The 15,067-nt window shown below is 54.3% G+C and overlaps 1 protein-coding gene across 4 annotated transcripts in view; it reads left to right on the forward strand.

The window, feature by feature from the left end:
• The window catches only part of SEC24B (SEC24 homolog B, COPII coat complex component), a 148,039-nt gene extending 134,733 nt beyond the window's left edge, over positions 1-13,306 (forward strand). For all 4 annotated transcript variants that reach the window (XM_055140996.1, XM_055140994.1, XM_055140995.1 and 1 more), the window contains 10 exons: positions 3,280-3,403; positions 4,046-4,204; positions 5,020-5,193; positions 5,972-6,082; positions 8,136-8,311; positions 8,797-8,934; positions 10,396-10,500; positions 11,198-11,290; positions 12,128-12,231; positions 12,451-13,306. In XM_055140996.1, the coding sequence (XP_054996971.1) occupies positions 3,280-3,403; positions 4,046-4,204; positions 5,020-5,193; positions 5,972-6,082; positions 8,136-8,311; positions 8,797-8,934; positions 10,396-10,500; positions 11,198-11,290; positions 12,128-12,231; positions 12,451-12,565 (1,299 nt within the window). In that variant the 3' untranslated portion in view covers positions 12,566-13,306. The remainder of the gene's footprint in view (positions 1-3,279; positions 3,404-4,045; positions 4,205-5,019; positions 5,194-5,971; positions 6,083-8,135; positions 8,312-8,796; positions 8,935-10,395; positions 10,501-11,197; positions 11,291-12,127; positions 12,232-12,450) is intronic.
• Positions 13,307-15,067: the final 1,761 nt, after the last annotated feature.

A 15,067-nucleotide genomic window follows, 5' to 3' on the forward strand; every position in this document is an offset into this window, starting at 1 on the left:
CCCGCCCACAAATTCCTGTCCATCATCGGTCTCTCTAGACAGTGGCATGTAGCATGTAGTTTTGCATACAAGGAAGCATAATTGGGCAGCCATCATGAACGTTCATACTAGAGGGTTTATTTTTATTTATTTATTTATTTATTTGCTTTTTGGACACACCCGGTGATGCACAGGGGTTACTCCTGGCTCGTGCACTCAGGAATCACTCCTGGCGGTGCTCAGGGGACCATATGGGATGCTGGGAATCGAACCCGGGTTGACCGCATGCAAGGCAAACGCCCTACCCGATGTGCTATTGCTCCAGCCCCACTAGAGTTTTTAATTGCCCTTTTTTAATGGGTATAAACATTTTATGAAGTTCCTAAAAAATTCTTTTTAAAAAGATACTGTTTAGGACGTAGGAAAGTTCTATCCATGAGCATAATTAATCGTACTCGCTGGCCTCCTGACTTCTGACTCGGGGTCCCCAGGGCACGGACCAGGCGAGGGCCGGTCTCTGCTCCCCGCCCGTCCCCGTGGGAGTGGCCCGAGTCTCTCAGGCGGAGCCCATTGCCTGGCCCGTCACCCTGGACGCCTCCCCTCGCCCCTGCACAGATGCGCCGAGCGTCACCGATTTTGACCAACAATGTCAGATTGTAGTAAGTTATTTGTGAGAGACCGAGAAGGAACCAGAGGTCGTTTGGGGTCACAGCACTTGCCTTTCGTCCCTGCAAAGCCCAGTTCCAGGTCCCTGGGCACCTTCACTCCAAGGCCCTGCCCTTCAACTCAGGGTTCCTGGCCTGCCAGCCCTGGGGGTCGTGCGGGGGTCGGCCCCCTGCAAGGTGAGGGCCGTAGCTCCTGGAGCCGTCTCTCTCGCCCCTGTTCATGGCCTTCTGTATATAGGTTTGGCCCGAGTATTGTAATTCCTGTTTGATTTGTTTTTTTGTTTGGAGGCCACACCCGACAATGCTCAGGGCTTACTCCTGGCTCTGCGTTTGGGAATGACTCCTGGTGGTGCTCAGGGGACCAGATTGGGGTGGGAGAGGGAGGGGGAGGATCAAACCCAGGTCAGCCACATGCCAGGAAAATGCTCAACAAGATGGACTATGGCTCTGGCCCAGCTCCCATATTTTAAATAACAAACAACTTAGGATAGTCATTTGGTTCTTAAGAGTTTAGTTTGACTGGGGCTGGAACAATAGCGCAGCGGGGAGGGCGTTTGCCTTGCACGCCGCAGACCCTGGTGTAACCCCTGTGCATCGCTGGGTGTGACCCAAAAAGAAAAAAAAAAAAAGAGTTTAGTCTGACTGGGGCTGGAGCAATAACACAGCGGGTAGGGCGTTTGCCTTGCACGTGGCCAACCCGGGTTCGATTCCCAGCATCCCATATAGTCTCCTGAGCATCGCCAGGAGTAACTCTTGAGTGCAAAGCCAGGAGGTAACCCCTGTGCATTGCAAAAAAAAAGAGTTTAGTCTGACTTCAACTTACATATGAGGAAATGCCAGTATAACTAGCTTAAATAGTGTCATAAATCTTTACCCACTATCCAGTGGTTTTTGTTTTTTTAGGATAAATTCCTTGAACTTGAAAAGTTTGTATCAACGTATAGGTTTTATTTTGTTACTGATGTTTTTTATTGTGGTTTTGAATTGGTCTCTCGCGGGGAGTCTTCATCAAGCACTGTTCCTGTTCCTCATCAGTTCACCAGAGAAATATTTTACTTTTTAAAAGTGTTTTTGAAAAATACAGGAGTAACCCCTGAGCAGCGCCAGTCATGGCTAAAACACAAACCAAAACAAAATGTTTACAATTATCTTTGGGAAAGAAGCTAATTTCAGAATGATCAGGACAAGTATTTTAGAATAACCATTTTGAAAGCCAGTCAGTCCGTGCACCTCTAGCTCCCCTCTGCCGGCCCTGAGCTCTTCCTGGAGGCTGAGCCCAGTGGGCAACTGTGTTCTTTTTTTTTTTTTTGCTTTTTTTTGGGGGGGTCACACCCAGCGATGCACAGGAGTTACCTCCTGGCTTTGAACTCAAGAATTACTCCTGGCGGTGCTCAGGGGACCCTATGGGATGCTGGGGATCGAACCAGGGTCGGCCGCATGCAAGGCAAACGCCCTCCCCGCTGTGCTATCACTCCAGCCCCAATCATTTTGTCTTTTCTTGGTGACTCGGGATCAAACCCAGGGCTTCCGACGTGGGAATCCTGTGTCCTACCCCTGAACCACATCCCCTGCTGGGGTGGGGGGTGGGGGTGTGATTGGGCCTCGCCAGGCAGTGCTCGGGGCCTTGTCCTGGTTCCTGCTCTGGAGTGACCCCTGGCGGTGCTCTGCACACCATATGCCCAGTGCACCTCTGGGGGCTTTTCCGTTGTCTGGTTGTGGGTTTTTGGAGGAGACCACACCTGACACTGCTCAGGGCTTCCCCCCGGCGCAGCGCTCCGGGGTCACTCCTGGCGGTGCTCAGGGGGACCATCTGGGAGGCCGGGACTGACCCTGGCTCGGCCACGTGCCAGGCAAGCGCCCTCCCCGCCGCACTCTCTCCTCCCAGCGCCGTCTTGGCAACTCAGGTGTCCTCACGCCGGTCAGGAAAGGCCTTCGCAGACTGCCCCTCTCACCGCTCCGTGCCGGCCGGTGACTGGCCACAGCCCCTGGCCTGCAGCCAGCATTCGTGGCTGCTGTTTCTGCATCTGCCACTCACTCTCACGGCCACGCTTCCTTTTCTTTTCTTTTTTTTTTTTTTAATTATTTTATTGATTCACCATGTGGAAAGTTACAAAGCTTTCAGGTTAAAGTCTCACAATGCTCAAACACCCATCCCTTCACCAGTGCACATATTCCACCACCAAGAATCACGATATACCTCCCCCCTCCCCCCCACCTCCCCAGCCCCCCACCCCGCATGTGTAACTGGTAAATTTCACTTTACTTTCACTTTACTTTGATTACATTCAATATTTAAACAAAAAATTCACTATTATTGATTTGGAGAAAAACCACGCTTCCTTTTCATTTGATCCCTCTCCTCGTCTGTAAAGTGTGGAGACCGCGACACAGGTGTGATGGCCAGAGTTCATAGTTCCTGTGACATATCTCCAGTGCTGGCAGATAAACGCTCTGTGTGTCCGCAGTGATTTGTCTTAGAGAAATCTATGCCATCTGCCTAGATGTTTAAAAAAAAAAAATTCCTTAGTTTAAGACGGGGGCTAGCGGGTACCCTGTTCCTCGCTGCGAGAGAAATGTGGAACTATCGTGCATCATTCAAGGCTTCCGGCTCTTATTTTATGACCTCCTGGCTTAGGTGGTTCAACATCTTGGCCCTGCGACTGACTTTTATAAGAAACTCGCCTTAGATTGCTCGGGGCAGCAGACTGCGGTGGACCTGTTCCTTCTGAGTTCACAGTATTCCGATCTCGCGTCTCTGGGTAAGGATTCCCTGTGTCTGACTGTTGTCGCAGCCATTTCTCAGCACCTGGTCGTGTCTGAACTCTTTGGAAGAGCTTGCCGTGTTAGGGGAGGAGCGAAGCGTGTGAATGAGATTTTATCTGAGAATCACCAGTAAACTGTCAAGCTCTGGCCCAGACAACAGTCTTCTTACTGTTTTGTTTTTAAAGTGTTCCCTTGCCCTGGCGGCCCAGTAAAGCACCTTGCAGTCGGCTTTACGAATGTTTGTCATTTCTAAGATGTACCTACTGTCTTTGGGGGCTGGAGCGACAGCACAGCGGGGAGGGCGTTTGCCTTGCATGTGGCCGACCCGGGTTCAGTTCCTCCATCCCTCTCGGAGAGCCCGGCAAGCTACTGAGAATATCCCGCCCGCACCACAGAGCCTGGCAAGCTCCCTGTGGCGTATTCAATATGCCGAAAACAGTAACAAGAAGTCTCACAATGGAGACGTTACTGGTTCCCGCTGGAGCAAATCGATGAGCAAACAGGACAACAGTGCTCCAGTGCTACTTACTATCTTTATTGCGACAGCTTAAGTTTCCTCCCGGGACTTAGATTCCCTCATAGCAGTGAAGCTCCCTGTTGCAGCCCCGCAGTTAACGCTCTTGTGTCTCTCCCCGAAGCCTGCATGTCCAAGTACTCTGCAGGGTGCATCTACTACTACCCGTCCTTCCACTGTACCCACAACGCGCCGCAAGCGGAGAAGCTGCAGAAAGACCTCAAACGGTACCTCACGAGGAAAATCGGATTTGAGGCTGTGATGAGAATCAGGTGCACGAAAGGTAGGAAACTGGGAAGGGGATGCTTCCTAGTGCACTTTGGTGTAGATTATACCGAGTATAGCAGGCCGCCGGGGCTGGCTTATCCAGGGTGCCCAGCTCGGAGCCCCGGCTGTCTCATACAGCTAGCCACACCCCGTTCTGAATATATGACATTGCTGGACAGTCATTGTGTCATTTTTGTGCAGTACTTTGAGTAAGTGGACAACAATGATATTGTAGTAGGAAGAACCTAAGAGAAAACCTGTATTGGAGGTGGATTTAAGGGGGAACACCAGAGGAATAGGAAAGAGATATGGATTTATAATTTGATTGGGGTTTTTTGTGTGTCTGGGGGGCCCACGCCTAGAGGCGCTCAGGGATCACTCCTGGCAGGGATTGGGGACTGTGGGGTGTGCTGGGGACCCAGCCCAGGTCAGCCATCTGCGAGGCGGACGTCCTCCCACTGGGCTGCCACACTGTCCTGGAGTAGGAAAGACCGTAAGTGACCTTTGTCTTCACAGTGTCGCAGATGGTCTCCAGTTCTTACCGTTCACCAAGCTTCACGTTGGGATTTCAGGTTGGGATTCTGACGCCAGTTTGTAGAGCGGGTTGTGTCCTGGCCCTTCCTGTTCAGCCTTGGACACTAGGCCTTTTCTCACTCTTAAGTGACACAAACAGGACATTCTTGCCAGGTCGTCCGTGCAAGTGCTGTCCTCTGCGTTGGCACTGTCGGAACGGACATCAGTTGACGCCCCGCCCTGCTCTCTGGGGAGCGGCTCTCGCCCGAGAGGGGGGCTCCTCCCGACCGTCCTCCCTGACGAGGCGTCTGTCCCCAGGTCTTTCCATGCACACCTTCCACGGGAACTTCTTTGTCCGCTCCACCGACTTGCTGTCCCTCGCCAACATCAACCCGGACGCCGGATTCGCCGTCCAGCTGTCCATCGAGGAGAGCCTGGCGGACACTTCCTTGGCGTGCTTCCAGACTGCGCTGCTCTACACGTCGAGCAGAGGTACCCTAACCCGAACCCGAACCCAAACCGGGGGAGGGGGCCCGCAGCCTCATTGCCCGGGGATGATGCAGACTTCCATCAGTGAATCAGATGGATGTTTATTCTTTGTTATTTTTTTTTAATGTCTCTTTAGAAGGTTGTTCACAATAAGTTACTACGTTCAGCATTCCAACACCAGTCCCACCACCATTATACCTTCCCGCCACTGTTAATTCAGATTTTCCCACCCCCACCCAGGCTGCTGCCTGCCTTTTCAGCCCATCAAATGCGTATGTTGTTGTGTGATGCTTTAGGGTCCTTTCTGTTTAGGGGCTGCGCCCTGCGCCTCTTCACCCCAGGTGTGTCTCCAGCCCTCTGAGCTGTCTCTCGGGCTCTCTCCAGGTTTTCAAATCATTAAATACTACCTTCCTGGCGGATGGGAGACCCGTATTCCTGGGGTCACGTGTTTCTGATAAACAATCTGCGTGAAGCTCTGCCCCGTCACCCTCAGCCATATGTCTTGCCCCCTGAAGTTCTGCACAGCCCTTGGGACCGGCCCTTGGGTCTGGCGGCCCCTGTGCAGTGCCCCGGGGTGCCGAGCAGCTGCTCGCACACAAGCTCCGCGTTCCGCGCCTGGCGCCCGAGGGGGCGGGTTTCCGGAAGACGCTTTCCTTGTAAAACTCGGTTTTCCTAAGTCCTAAGTTCAGAACACTGTCGTCGGTGTGGTCCGGCCCTGCTGTGGGCTCGTTCCTCCTGCACCCAGTGTGTGTGCAGTGACTTTTCCTTCCGTCTCTCTCAGGGGAGCGAAGGATCCGCGTGCACACGCTCTGCCTGCCGGTGGTGAGCTCGCTGTCCGATGTGTATGCCGGAGTGGACGTGCAGGCGGCCATCTGCCTGCTGGCAAATATGGGTGAGCGGGAAGGGCGGGGCCGGGGAGGGTCTTTACCGTCGGGGAAACGGAAACTTGGCCGGGCTGGAGTGATAGCACAGCAGGGAAGGCGTTGGCCTTGCACGTGGCCTACGCCAGCATCCCATAGGGTCCCCCGAGCACTGCCAGGAGTGATTCCTGAGTGCAGAGCCAGGAGGGACCCCTGTGCATCGCCGGGTGTGACCCAAAAAGGAAAAAAGAAAGAAACTGAAGACTGGGTATATTTTTATTTTAAAAGTTCTGTATTTTGAAAGTGTATATTCAGGGCTGGAGCGATAGTACAGTGGGCAGGACACCTGCCTTGCATGTGGCCAACCCAGGTTTGATCCCCGCAGCCCGTATGGTCCCCCAAGCACTGCCAGGAGTGATTTCTGAGTGCAGAGCCAGAGTAAACCCTGAGCATCGTCAGGTGTGACCCCAAAAAGCCAAAAAATAAGTATATGTTCTAGGGGCCATAGAGATAACGCAGGGGGTAAAGACAATTGTCTCACATGTAGCTGGCCCGAGTTTGACCCCAGCATCATTTATGGTCTCCTGAGCACTGCCAGGTGTCGCTCCAATACCCAAAGGAAAATAACCCAAAATTTAAAAACAAAATTATTTAGGGAAATAATAGAACATATTGGATTGTTGTTGTTGAATTTAGACATTTGATGAAACCATATTTCATGTATTGAAAAAATTGTATTACTCATTTGGGAGGGAGTTATTACAGCGTTTGTTAAGGGGTTCCCTTTTTTTAGATTTTTTTTGGTTTTGGTTTTGGTTTTTTGGCCACACTTGGCAAGTGCCCAGAGATTACTCTTGGCTCTGTGCTCAGGAATTACTCCTGGCAGGGCTCAGGGACCACGTGGGGGCTGCTCAGATTCAGACCCCACTTGGCTGGATGCAAGACAAATGTCCTACCCGAGGTACTGCTGCTCTGGGCCCCATTACATAATTATTTTATATCAGTATTCCAAATAGAATGACTAAATTTTACAATATTTGAAAAATTTTTTAAAATGTAATTTTTATTGGGTATTTTTATTTTTAAAAAAATCTCTATTTTAGTGCAATATGCTTTCATACTGAGTCGACACCTCCGTGTACAAACTCCTGTGTTCAGTTTGCCCACATCTGTGGCGGAGAGGGCAGGCCACACCTGGTGGTGCTCGGGGGCCATTCCTGGCAGTGCTCAGGAGACCGTTTGCAGCGCCAGGCCGACTGCATGCAAGACAAGCGCCTTAACCCGACGCTGTCTCCCTAGGCCACTGGGCCTCTTCCTTTGCTGGTCTAGGAGTATTTTTGGCAATGATTTTAGACCATCACAAGGGATCACTCAGTTTACAGAATTTATATAGTTTGTGAAAAAAAAAAAAGAATGATCCTTCATTCATGTGGCTTGATTTGAATAGCATAAACCTCCCAAGCTTTCTCAGAGGTGTGTGGGTTTTATATTCTCTGTGTCAGTAGGTTGTGTTGGTTGCACCTAAGGGAGAGTCAAACCCTGTGGAGATGGAGCGGGGGAGGTCCTTGCCTTGCATGCTGCTGGCCCCAGTTTGGACCCCCGACACCACCTGTGGTCCCTGGAGCACTGCCGTGGACAAGCCCTCCCCCCTATATATATGGAGGGGTTGTGTGTATCATATATGTCGTCTAGCGGTTCTGATATTTTAAGGTAGATCATAATCATGTTCTGAGCAGACACTTTAAAAATGAGTGGACCGGGGCTGGAGCGATAGCACAGCGGGGAGGGCGTTTGCCTTGCAGGCGGCCAACCTGGGTTCGATCCCAGCATCCCATATGGTCCCCTGAGCACTGCCGGGAGTGATTCCTGAGTGCAGAGCCAGGAGGGACCCCTGAGCATCGCCAGTTGTGAACCCCCCCCCAGAAAGAAAAAGCAAAAAAAAAAAAAGGGGGGGGCCGGTGAAGCGTGCTTCCTGCCACGGAGACGAGTGTCTGTCGCCTCCTGGGCAGAGCCGCTGCGGCTGCTCGCGCGTTTCCGGGGCTCAGAGCACTAAGTCAGTCCCGTGTTCCCCCTGGCTGCGTGCAGCGGTGGACCGGTCCGTGTCGTCGAGCCTGTCGGACGCCCGGGACGCCCTGGTGAACGCCGTGGTGGACTCGCTGTCGGCCTATGGCGCCTCGGCCGCGCACCTGCAGCGCTCCGCCCTCATGGCGCCCAGCTCCCTCAAGCTCTTCCCCCTCTACGTCCTGGCCCTGCTCAAGCAGGTAGGCCCGGCCCGGGCCCGGGAGACGCAGCTGAGGGGGTGAGCTGTGGCTTGGGGGCGAGGGAGGGGCTCGTGCGGCTCAGCACGGGGAGCTTGGAGCAACGGGGACAGACGGGGGCCAGCGGACACTCCCCGTCCGCTCTGACGGCCGTGGCTGCCCGGGGAGGCTTCTGGGAAGAGGCATGGGACCCAGTGATCACTCCCGCGGGTCCCCAAGGTGTCCCACAGGTGTCACCGACCCGGCGTCTCCCTGGGCCCCGGCCCCCTCCCTGAGAAGTCTGGCTTTTCCCTGCCTTTCCCGCCCACGGAGCTTTTGGACTTAAGTAACTTTCCTCCTGCCTGATAGGGTCAGGCCCAAGACCCCAGCCCGGGTCTATCCCATTGGGAGGCGCCCTCCTCCCCTGACTGCCCGTGCCACGGGTGGGTTTCCGGGCCTCCGTCCCCCCGGACTCGGTCTCGCTGCAGCGTTTCTCCTCGCCCACGCAGAAAGCCTTCCGAACGGGCACGAGCACGCGTCTGGATGACCGGGTGTACGCCATGTGCCAGATCAAGTGCCAGCCGCTCACCCACCTCATGAAGATGATCCACCCCAACCTGTACCGCATCGACAGGCTCACGGACGAGGTGTGGCTCCCCCCGGCGCACCGGAAACTTTCTCGGAGGGATCCGTCCCGGGAGAGCGATTCTAACAGTCTTTGCATCCGTTGTCTCCCTGTGTCTGTTGGCTTTGACGGGTCTGGGGCCCATCAGAGACGAGGCAGGCCGAGACTCCCGTGTAGTTCCGGGGCAGGCATCTGCCTGCGTGCCCTGCGGGCGCCCGCCCCAGGCCGGGTCCCCAGCACCCTCACAGAGCAGCTTCCTGGGGCAGGTCACCCCTTTCACCTGCTCCTCGCTCTCTTACAAAGCCAAGGGGCAGCGCAGATGTTCCGGCTTCCGTTCCGTCCGTGAAGACTGCTCCTGATCTAATTAGGGGCAGCTTTGGTCACAGGGCAAACCAGAGGTGCTGCCCGTGGAGTCTGTCCTGCTGGTCTCTGTGCCACGCGGGCAGCGCGGGGAGTGCTCCCGGCAGTGCTCAGTGCTCCCGGCAGTGCTCGTGCGGCTGCGGGCGGCCAGGGACAGAACCCAGGTTTTTGCACGTGCAGAACACGGACTCCGCCCTCAGCACGTGGAACAGAAATGTGTGTCTCAGTCTCTTCCCCGTGTTTCTGCTTCTCTTCTCGGAGTCTCGTGTGTGTCGTGTTACTGAGAAATATAAAAAAGTCATATTTTGATGTATTCTGATTTCTGAAGAGAAGAAAATTGACGGATCATTTTCTGATTTTTTTTTTTTTTGCTTTCTTTCGGTCACATCCAGTGATGCACAGGGGTTACTCCTGGCTCCGCACTCAGGAATCAATCCTCCTGGCAGTGCTCAGGGGTCCATATGGAATATCGGGGATCGAACCCAGGTCGGCCACGTGCAAGGCAAACCCCCTCCCCACTGTGCCATCACTCCAGCCCCTCATTTTCTGCTTTCACGGGTTATGTTTTTAACTTCAAAACATTTCAGTGTCCTAAGGCTGGAGTGGGAGGACAGCGGGGAGGGCGTTTGCCTTGCACGTGGCTGGCTGACCCGGATTCGATCCCTGGCATTCCCTATGGCCCCCGCAAGCACCACCAGGAGTGATTCTTGAGTGTAGAGTCAGGAGTAACCCCTGTGCATCGCTGGGTGTGACCCAAAAAGCAAACCCCCTCCCCCCCAAAAAAAAAAATTTCAGTGTCTAGAGGCTAGATCAGTAGCACAGCAGGTAGGGCGTTTGCCTTGCACTCGGCTGACCCGGGTTCAATCCCCAGCATTCCCTATGGTCCCCTGAGCACTGCCAAGAGTAATTCCTGAGTGCAGAGCCAGGAGTCAGCCCTGAGCACTGCTGGGGTATGCCCTCCCGCGCCGAAAAAAATATAGCGTCTTGACTTCATTGTTTAGCCAAGGAGGGTCACGTATTTTCAGTGATTTTTGCAGGCTGGGAGACCCTCCCGGGCCCGGCCGGGTGGAGGGGGTCTGGCGGCTGTCCTGTAGACTCACCCTGTTCCGCCTCTTCCCCCCAGGGCGCTGTGCACGTGAATGACAGGGTGGTCCCGCAGCCGCCCCTCCAGAAGCTGTCTGCGGAGCGGCTGACGCGAGAAGGGGCTTTCCTCATGGACTGTGGCTCCGTAAGCATCCCCGCTGCACGCTCACCCGCCCGGCCCCCACGCGGGGCCAGTCACGGCTCAGTTTATTCTAGACTCCACGAGTCAGGCATCGTCCTGTGACCCTAGCCCCATCGGCTGTTCTCAGGAACGCTACTCACTGTCAGGAATTCTATTTTCCGACAAAGAAAAGCAAAGAAATAAATCGCAGCTTTGTCCCAAGGGATTTGCCACCCATCATCATGACATTTAAAAGGGCCCTCCGGAGTTCTGTGCGGTTGAATGTGTCCTGTGGTTCCGAGTGGCGCTTCTGATACGGTGCTCGGGAGAACCCCCGGGCAGGGCCGTATTGAAAGGGCGTCACTAGCCAGGGGCTTCCTAAGGGACCCCTGGTGGGCAGGAAAAGAATCCAGGGAGCTCCGGAAGGGAAGGCGGGAGGATTCTGCGGAGGGACAGGCCGTCCTACAGGGGGAGAGCGACAGGTGTTTCCTTCCTGTCGGGGCCAAGGTGCAGTAGAGGGAAATGTGTATTTTCTGGAGAACTTCAAGCAGAGCAGAGCCAGTCGGATTCCTGGTTGTGTTCCGACACGTCAGTTCCGGGCCTCCTCCGTTCTCTGGCTCGTTTCTATTTGATTGGGCATCATTCCTGCTTGGTAATTTCTGAGCAGTCACAAAGGGGCGTGGACCTGGGAGCGCTGATGTTTCTGGTTCCCCTCCCTCAGGTCTTCTACATTTGGATTGGAAAAGGCTGTAACAGCAACTTCATCGAGGACGTGCTTGGCTATCCCGATTTCGCGTCAATCCCACAGAAAATGGTCAGTGGGTTGGACACACGTGGGGCTTTTAATGTACTTGTTTGTTGAGATGTTTTCCATCAGCTGCGCCTGAAACAGGGACAGAGGGACAGGCTGAGCCCAGGCCTGCCAGGGGCCCACACGGTCCCCTCTGCCCCTGGACCATCACTCGGCAGGACTCCCCCAAACCAGAAAATAACAGGTCTACAGATTTAACCTTGACTGATAAACTAGACATTTCCTTTAAAAGCAAAAGTCTTTCTGTTAAGAAAAAGTCCACAGGGGCTGGAGCAATAGCATAATGGGTAGGGCGTTTGCCTTGCACGCGGCCGACCCGGGTTTGATTCCCAGCACCCCATATGGTCCCCTGAGCACCGCCAGGAGTAACTCCTGAGTGCAAAGCCAGGAACTAACCCCTGTGCATTGCCAGGTGTGACCCAAAAAGCAAAAAAAGAAAAAGAAAAAGTCCACGTAAGCGCCCTCTTCACCGCAGTATACAGTCGGTTACTTTGTAGTGTGTTCAGGGCGTTGTCTGTCCATCACAAGTCCCTGACTTTGGACCGCCCTGTTACCCAGAAAGAGACCAGCATCCCCCAGGTGCCCTGCTTGCTGTCCCGGGTTTCGTGCTCCGGACGCGCCCTCTCGGCGGAATGCCTGGTCACCGGCTATCTTGCACACTTGGTGAATTCAGAGAAGGGTCGCGTGCTTCGGAGCATGTGTGTGCAGCCTGCTGGCACCAACTGTCCTCAGCCGCGTGCCAGTCCCGTCCTGTCACCCGGTGGCTGCGGCCGGGGCTGGGAGTAGGATGCCGCGGGTCAGTCTGAGACTAACGGTCCGTCCTTCCCGCCCTCTGTGCAGACACACCTCCCCGAGCTGGACACGCTGCCGTCGGAGCGGGCCCGGTCCTTCATAACGTGGCTGAGAGAAAACAGACCCCTGAGCCCCATTCTGCACGTGGTGAAGTAAGTGCTCCTGGGGCCGGGTGAGGGGCCCTGCCCCCGCTGCGAGGTGGTTCCCGCAAGGCCCCTGTAAACCGCATGGTCACACTTTGTCTCCGCGTTGCCGACGGCCGAGCATCCGGTCCACACGTCCTCCTGTGATGATAAGTTTGGGACGTCTTGGTGTTACGTCTAACAGCCTGCGTGAGGCTCCTGACGGTTTTTCCTCCCCCGTCTTTCCAGAGACGAGAGCCCTGCCAAAACAGAAATTTTTCAACACCTGATTGAAGACCGGACGGAAGCCGCCTTCTCTTACTACGAGTTCCTGCTCCACGTCCAGCGGCAGATCTGTAAGTGAAGTGGACAGCGTGGACGGCGAGGAGCGGGGCCGTGGCCCTGGCCAGCCTCATTCACTGTGAGAGAAGCAACCCCCCCCGGAAACGGGAGAGGAAGGTCGTGGTCGTGGAGACCCCTGCTGCCCATGGCCACTCGGGCGGCATCTCTGTCTGTCTGTCTATCTGTCTGTCTGAGGCTCGGGCGAGGGGGGAGGAGGAAGACGGCAGGGGGGTGGCCATCGGCCGTGGCTCTCCCTGGTCCCGGCTGGGCGGCCACAGGCGGCCCCTGTGCCCAGCGGGGGGCGGGCGGGGAGGGGGCTCTTTTTCCCTTACAGTTAATAGAACATCTCCCTGGACTTGAGCTCTGACAGGACACGCCCAAAGGCAGCGGGACCCTGTTTCTCTGTTTATACCAACCACTTTTTAACAAGGAGTGATTCTTACTCTTCAAAGGAAGTCACTATTTTCCCTGTGAAAACAATAGGCGTTCAGTGCAGGGCCTCTAGGAAGCAGACAAACTATGTATACATACGGATATATATATAGTGTACATAAGTGTTACATTTGTAAAGAAAATGTAAAAATGTAACTACACAATATGCACTGTGCTGACAACTCTTTGTTGCGGTGGAAATTGAGGTCGGCCCACTAACACGCGCTACACGAATTGAGTCCACAAAGAAACACAGAACTCTTTGTAATTGCTAAATCTTTTATGTGGATTTATTTATGATCAGCCCACTAATTAAAAATATTTTGCTTGAGCGCGGTCTGGTGGTTTCTCTGGGCGCGGGAGAGCGGTGGTGTTTGTTCGGGGTGTAGCGTCCTGGGACCAGCTGGGACCGCAGGGCAGACGTGCTGCTCGTCGTCAGGCTTCTCACTCGGCGGCCGGCATTGCCAAGGACTTTTCAAAATTCATATTAATTTTTTATTTTTATTGAATCACCGTTCATGCTTGCGTTTCAGTCCTACAGTGTTGGAACGCTGACCCCACCAGTGTCATCTCCCAGCACCAGTGTCCCCAGTTCCCTTCTGCTTCCCCAGGCCACCCCCACCCCAGCCTCCTCTGTGGCAGGAACCTCTCCTCCCTCCCTCCCGCTCTCTCTCTTCCTCTCCCTCTCCCTCTCTCTCTCTCTCCCTCTCTCTCTCCTTCTCTCTCTGTCCCTCTTTCTCTCCCTCTCTCTCCCTCTCTCTCTCCCTCTCTCTCTCCTTCTCTCTCTCCCTCTTTCTCTCTCTCCCTCTCTCTCTCCCTCTCTCTCCTTCTCTCTCTGTCCCTCTTTCTCTCTCTCCCTCTCTCTCTCCCTCTCTCTCCTTCTCTCTCTGTCCCTCTTTCTCTCTCTCCCTCTCTCTCCCTCTCTCTCTCCCTGTCTCTCTCTCCCTCTTTCTCTCTCTCCCTCTCTCTCTCTCCCTCTTTCTCTCTCTCTCCTCTCTCTCCCTCTCTCTCTCATTTTAGACATTATGGTTTGCAGGAATCTCTTCTCTCTCTCCCTCTCTCTCCCCCCTCTCTCTCCTTTTCTCTCTCCCTCCCTCCCTCTCCCTTTCTCTCTCTCTCCCTCTCTCTCCCTCTCTCTCTCTCCCTCTCTCTCTCCTTCTCTCTCTGTCCCTCTCTGTCCCTCTCTCTCCCTCTCTCTCTCCCTCTCTCTCTCCCTCTCTCTCTCCCTCTCTCTCTCCCTCTCTCTCTCCTTCTCTCTCTCCCTCTGTCCCTCTCTCTCCCTCTGTCCCTCTCTCTCTCCCTCTCTCTCTCTCCCTCTCTCTCTCTCATTTTAGACATTATGGTTTGCAATACAGATGCTGAAAGGTTCTCATGCCCTTTACCTACTTTCAATGCCAAGAACTTATTTTGAGGGTATTCTAAAAACTCGCTACTTTCAAAACATACAATCAGCGACTAAGTATGATCTAAATGTTTTTCTCAAATTAGGCATTCTTTTCCCTTCACACACAGTTGCATAGCAAGAACGTTTTCATGACATTTGACTGTCCTGTATGGCTTCAATATTGAAATCCAGTGACAAAAAAAAGGACTCTCGCTCGCTATCAGCTTCTTTTACTGTAAAAACCCCTCGTGCCCTGTTTACTTACGGATGGAGTTTTATTTCTCTCCCCTGAAAGTCCTATTGTGGAGGACTTGAAGAGACTCTTGATTACGGAGATGCTTTTTACTCTGGCTGGGCCATTTCTCATCTCGGGCTGCAAAGGAAGGTCCTGCCGGCCCCCGAGGGAGACGAGGAGGCAAGTGACTGACCCTCGGGGGATGACGCTTAATGCCAGCAAAGAGGAAAGGCAGCTCCGGCGGGGCAGCCCTGAGTGCGGGAGTGGCAGGTGGGGGACCATTGTGGCTTACTCTGTGTCTGCACATGAGCGCTGGCCGGGAAACAGCTGGGGACGGGCCTGAGAGACCCCTTGGCTGGGGACAGGTGGGAGTCGGGAGGACGGCCCCAGAGTGAGCCTCCGTTGCACCTGTTACCTGTGAGAGGGGGGGTGGGGGGGAGCGAGGACTCGGCGGGGCCCTTTGCAGGTGACTG

This window comes from Sorex araneus, chromosome 6 (assembly GCF_027595985.1).
Source record: "Sorex araneus isolate mSorAra2 chromosome 6, mSorAra2.pri, whole genome shotgun sequence".
Lineage (NCBI taxonomy): Eukaryota > Metazoa > Chordata > Mammalia > Eulipotyphla > Soricidae > Sorex > Sorex araneus.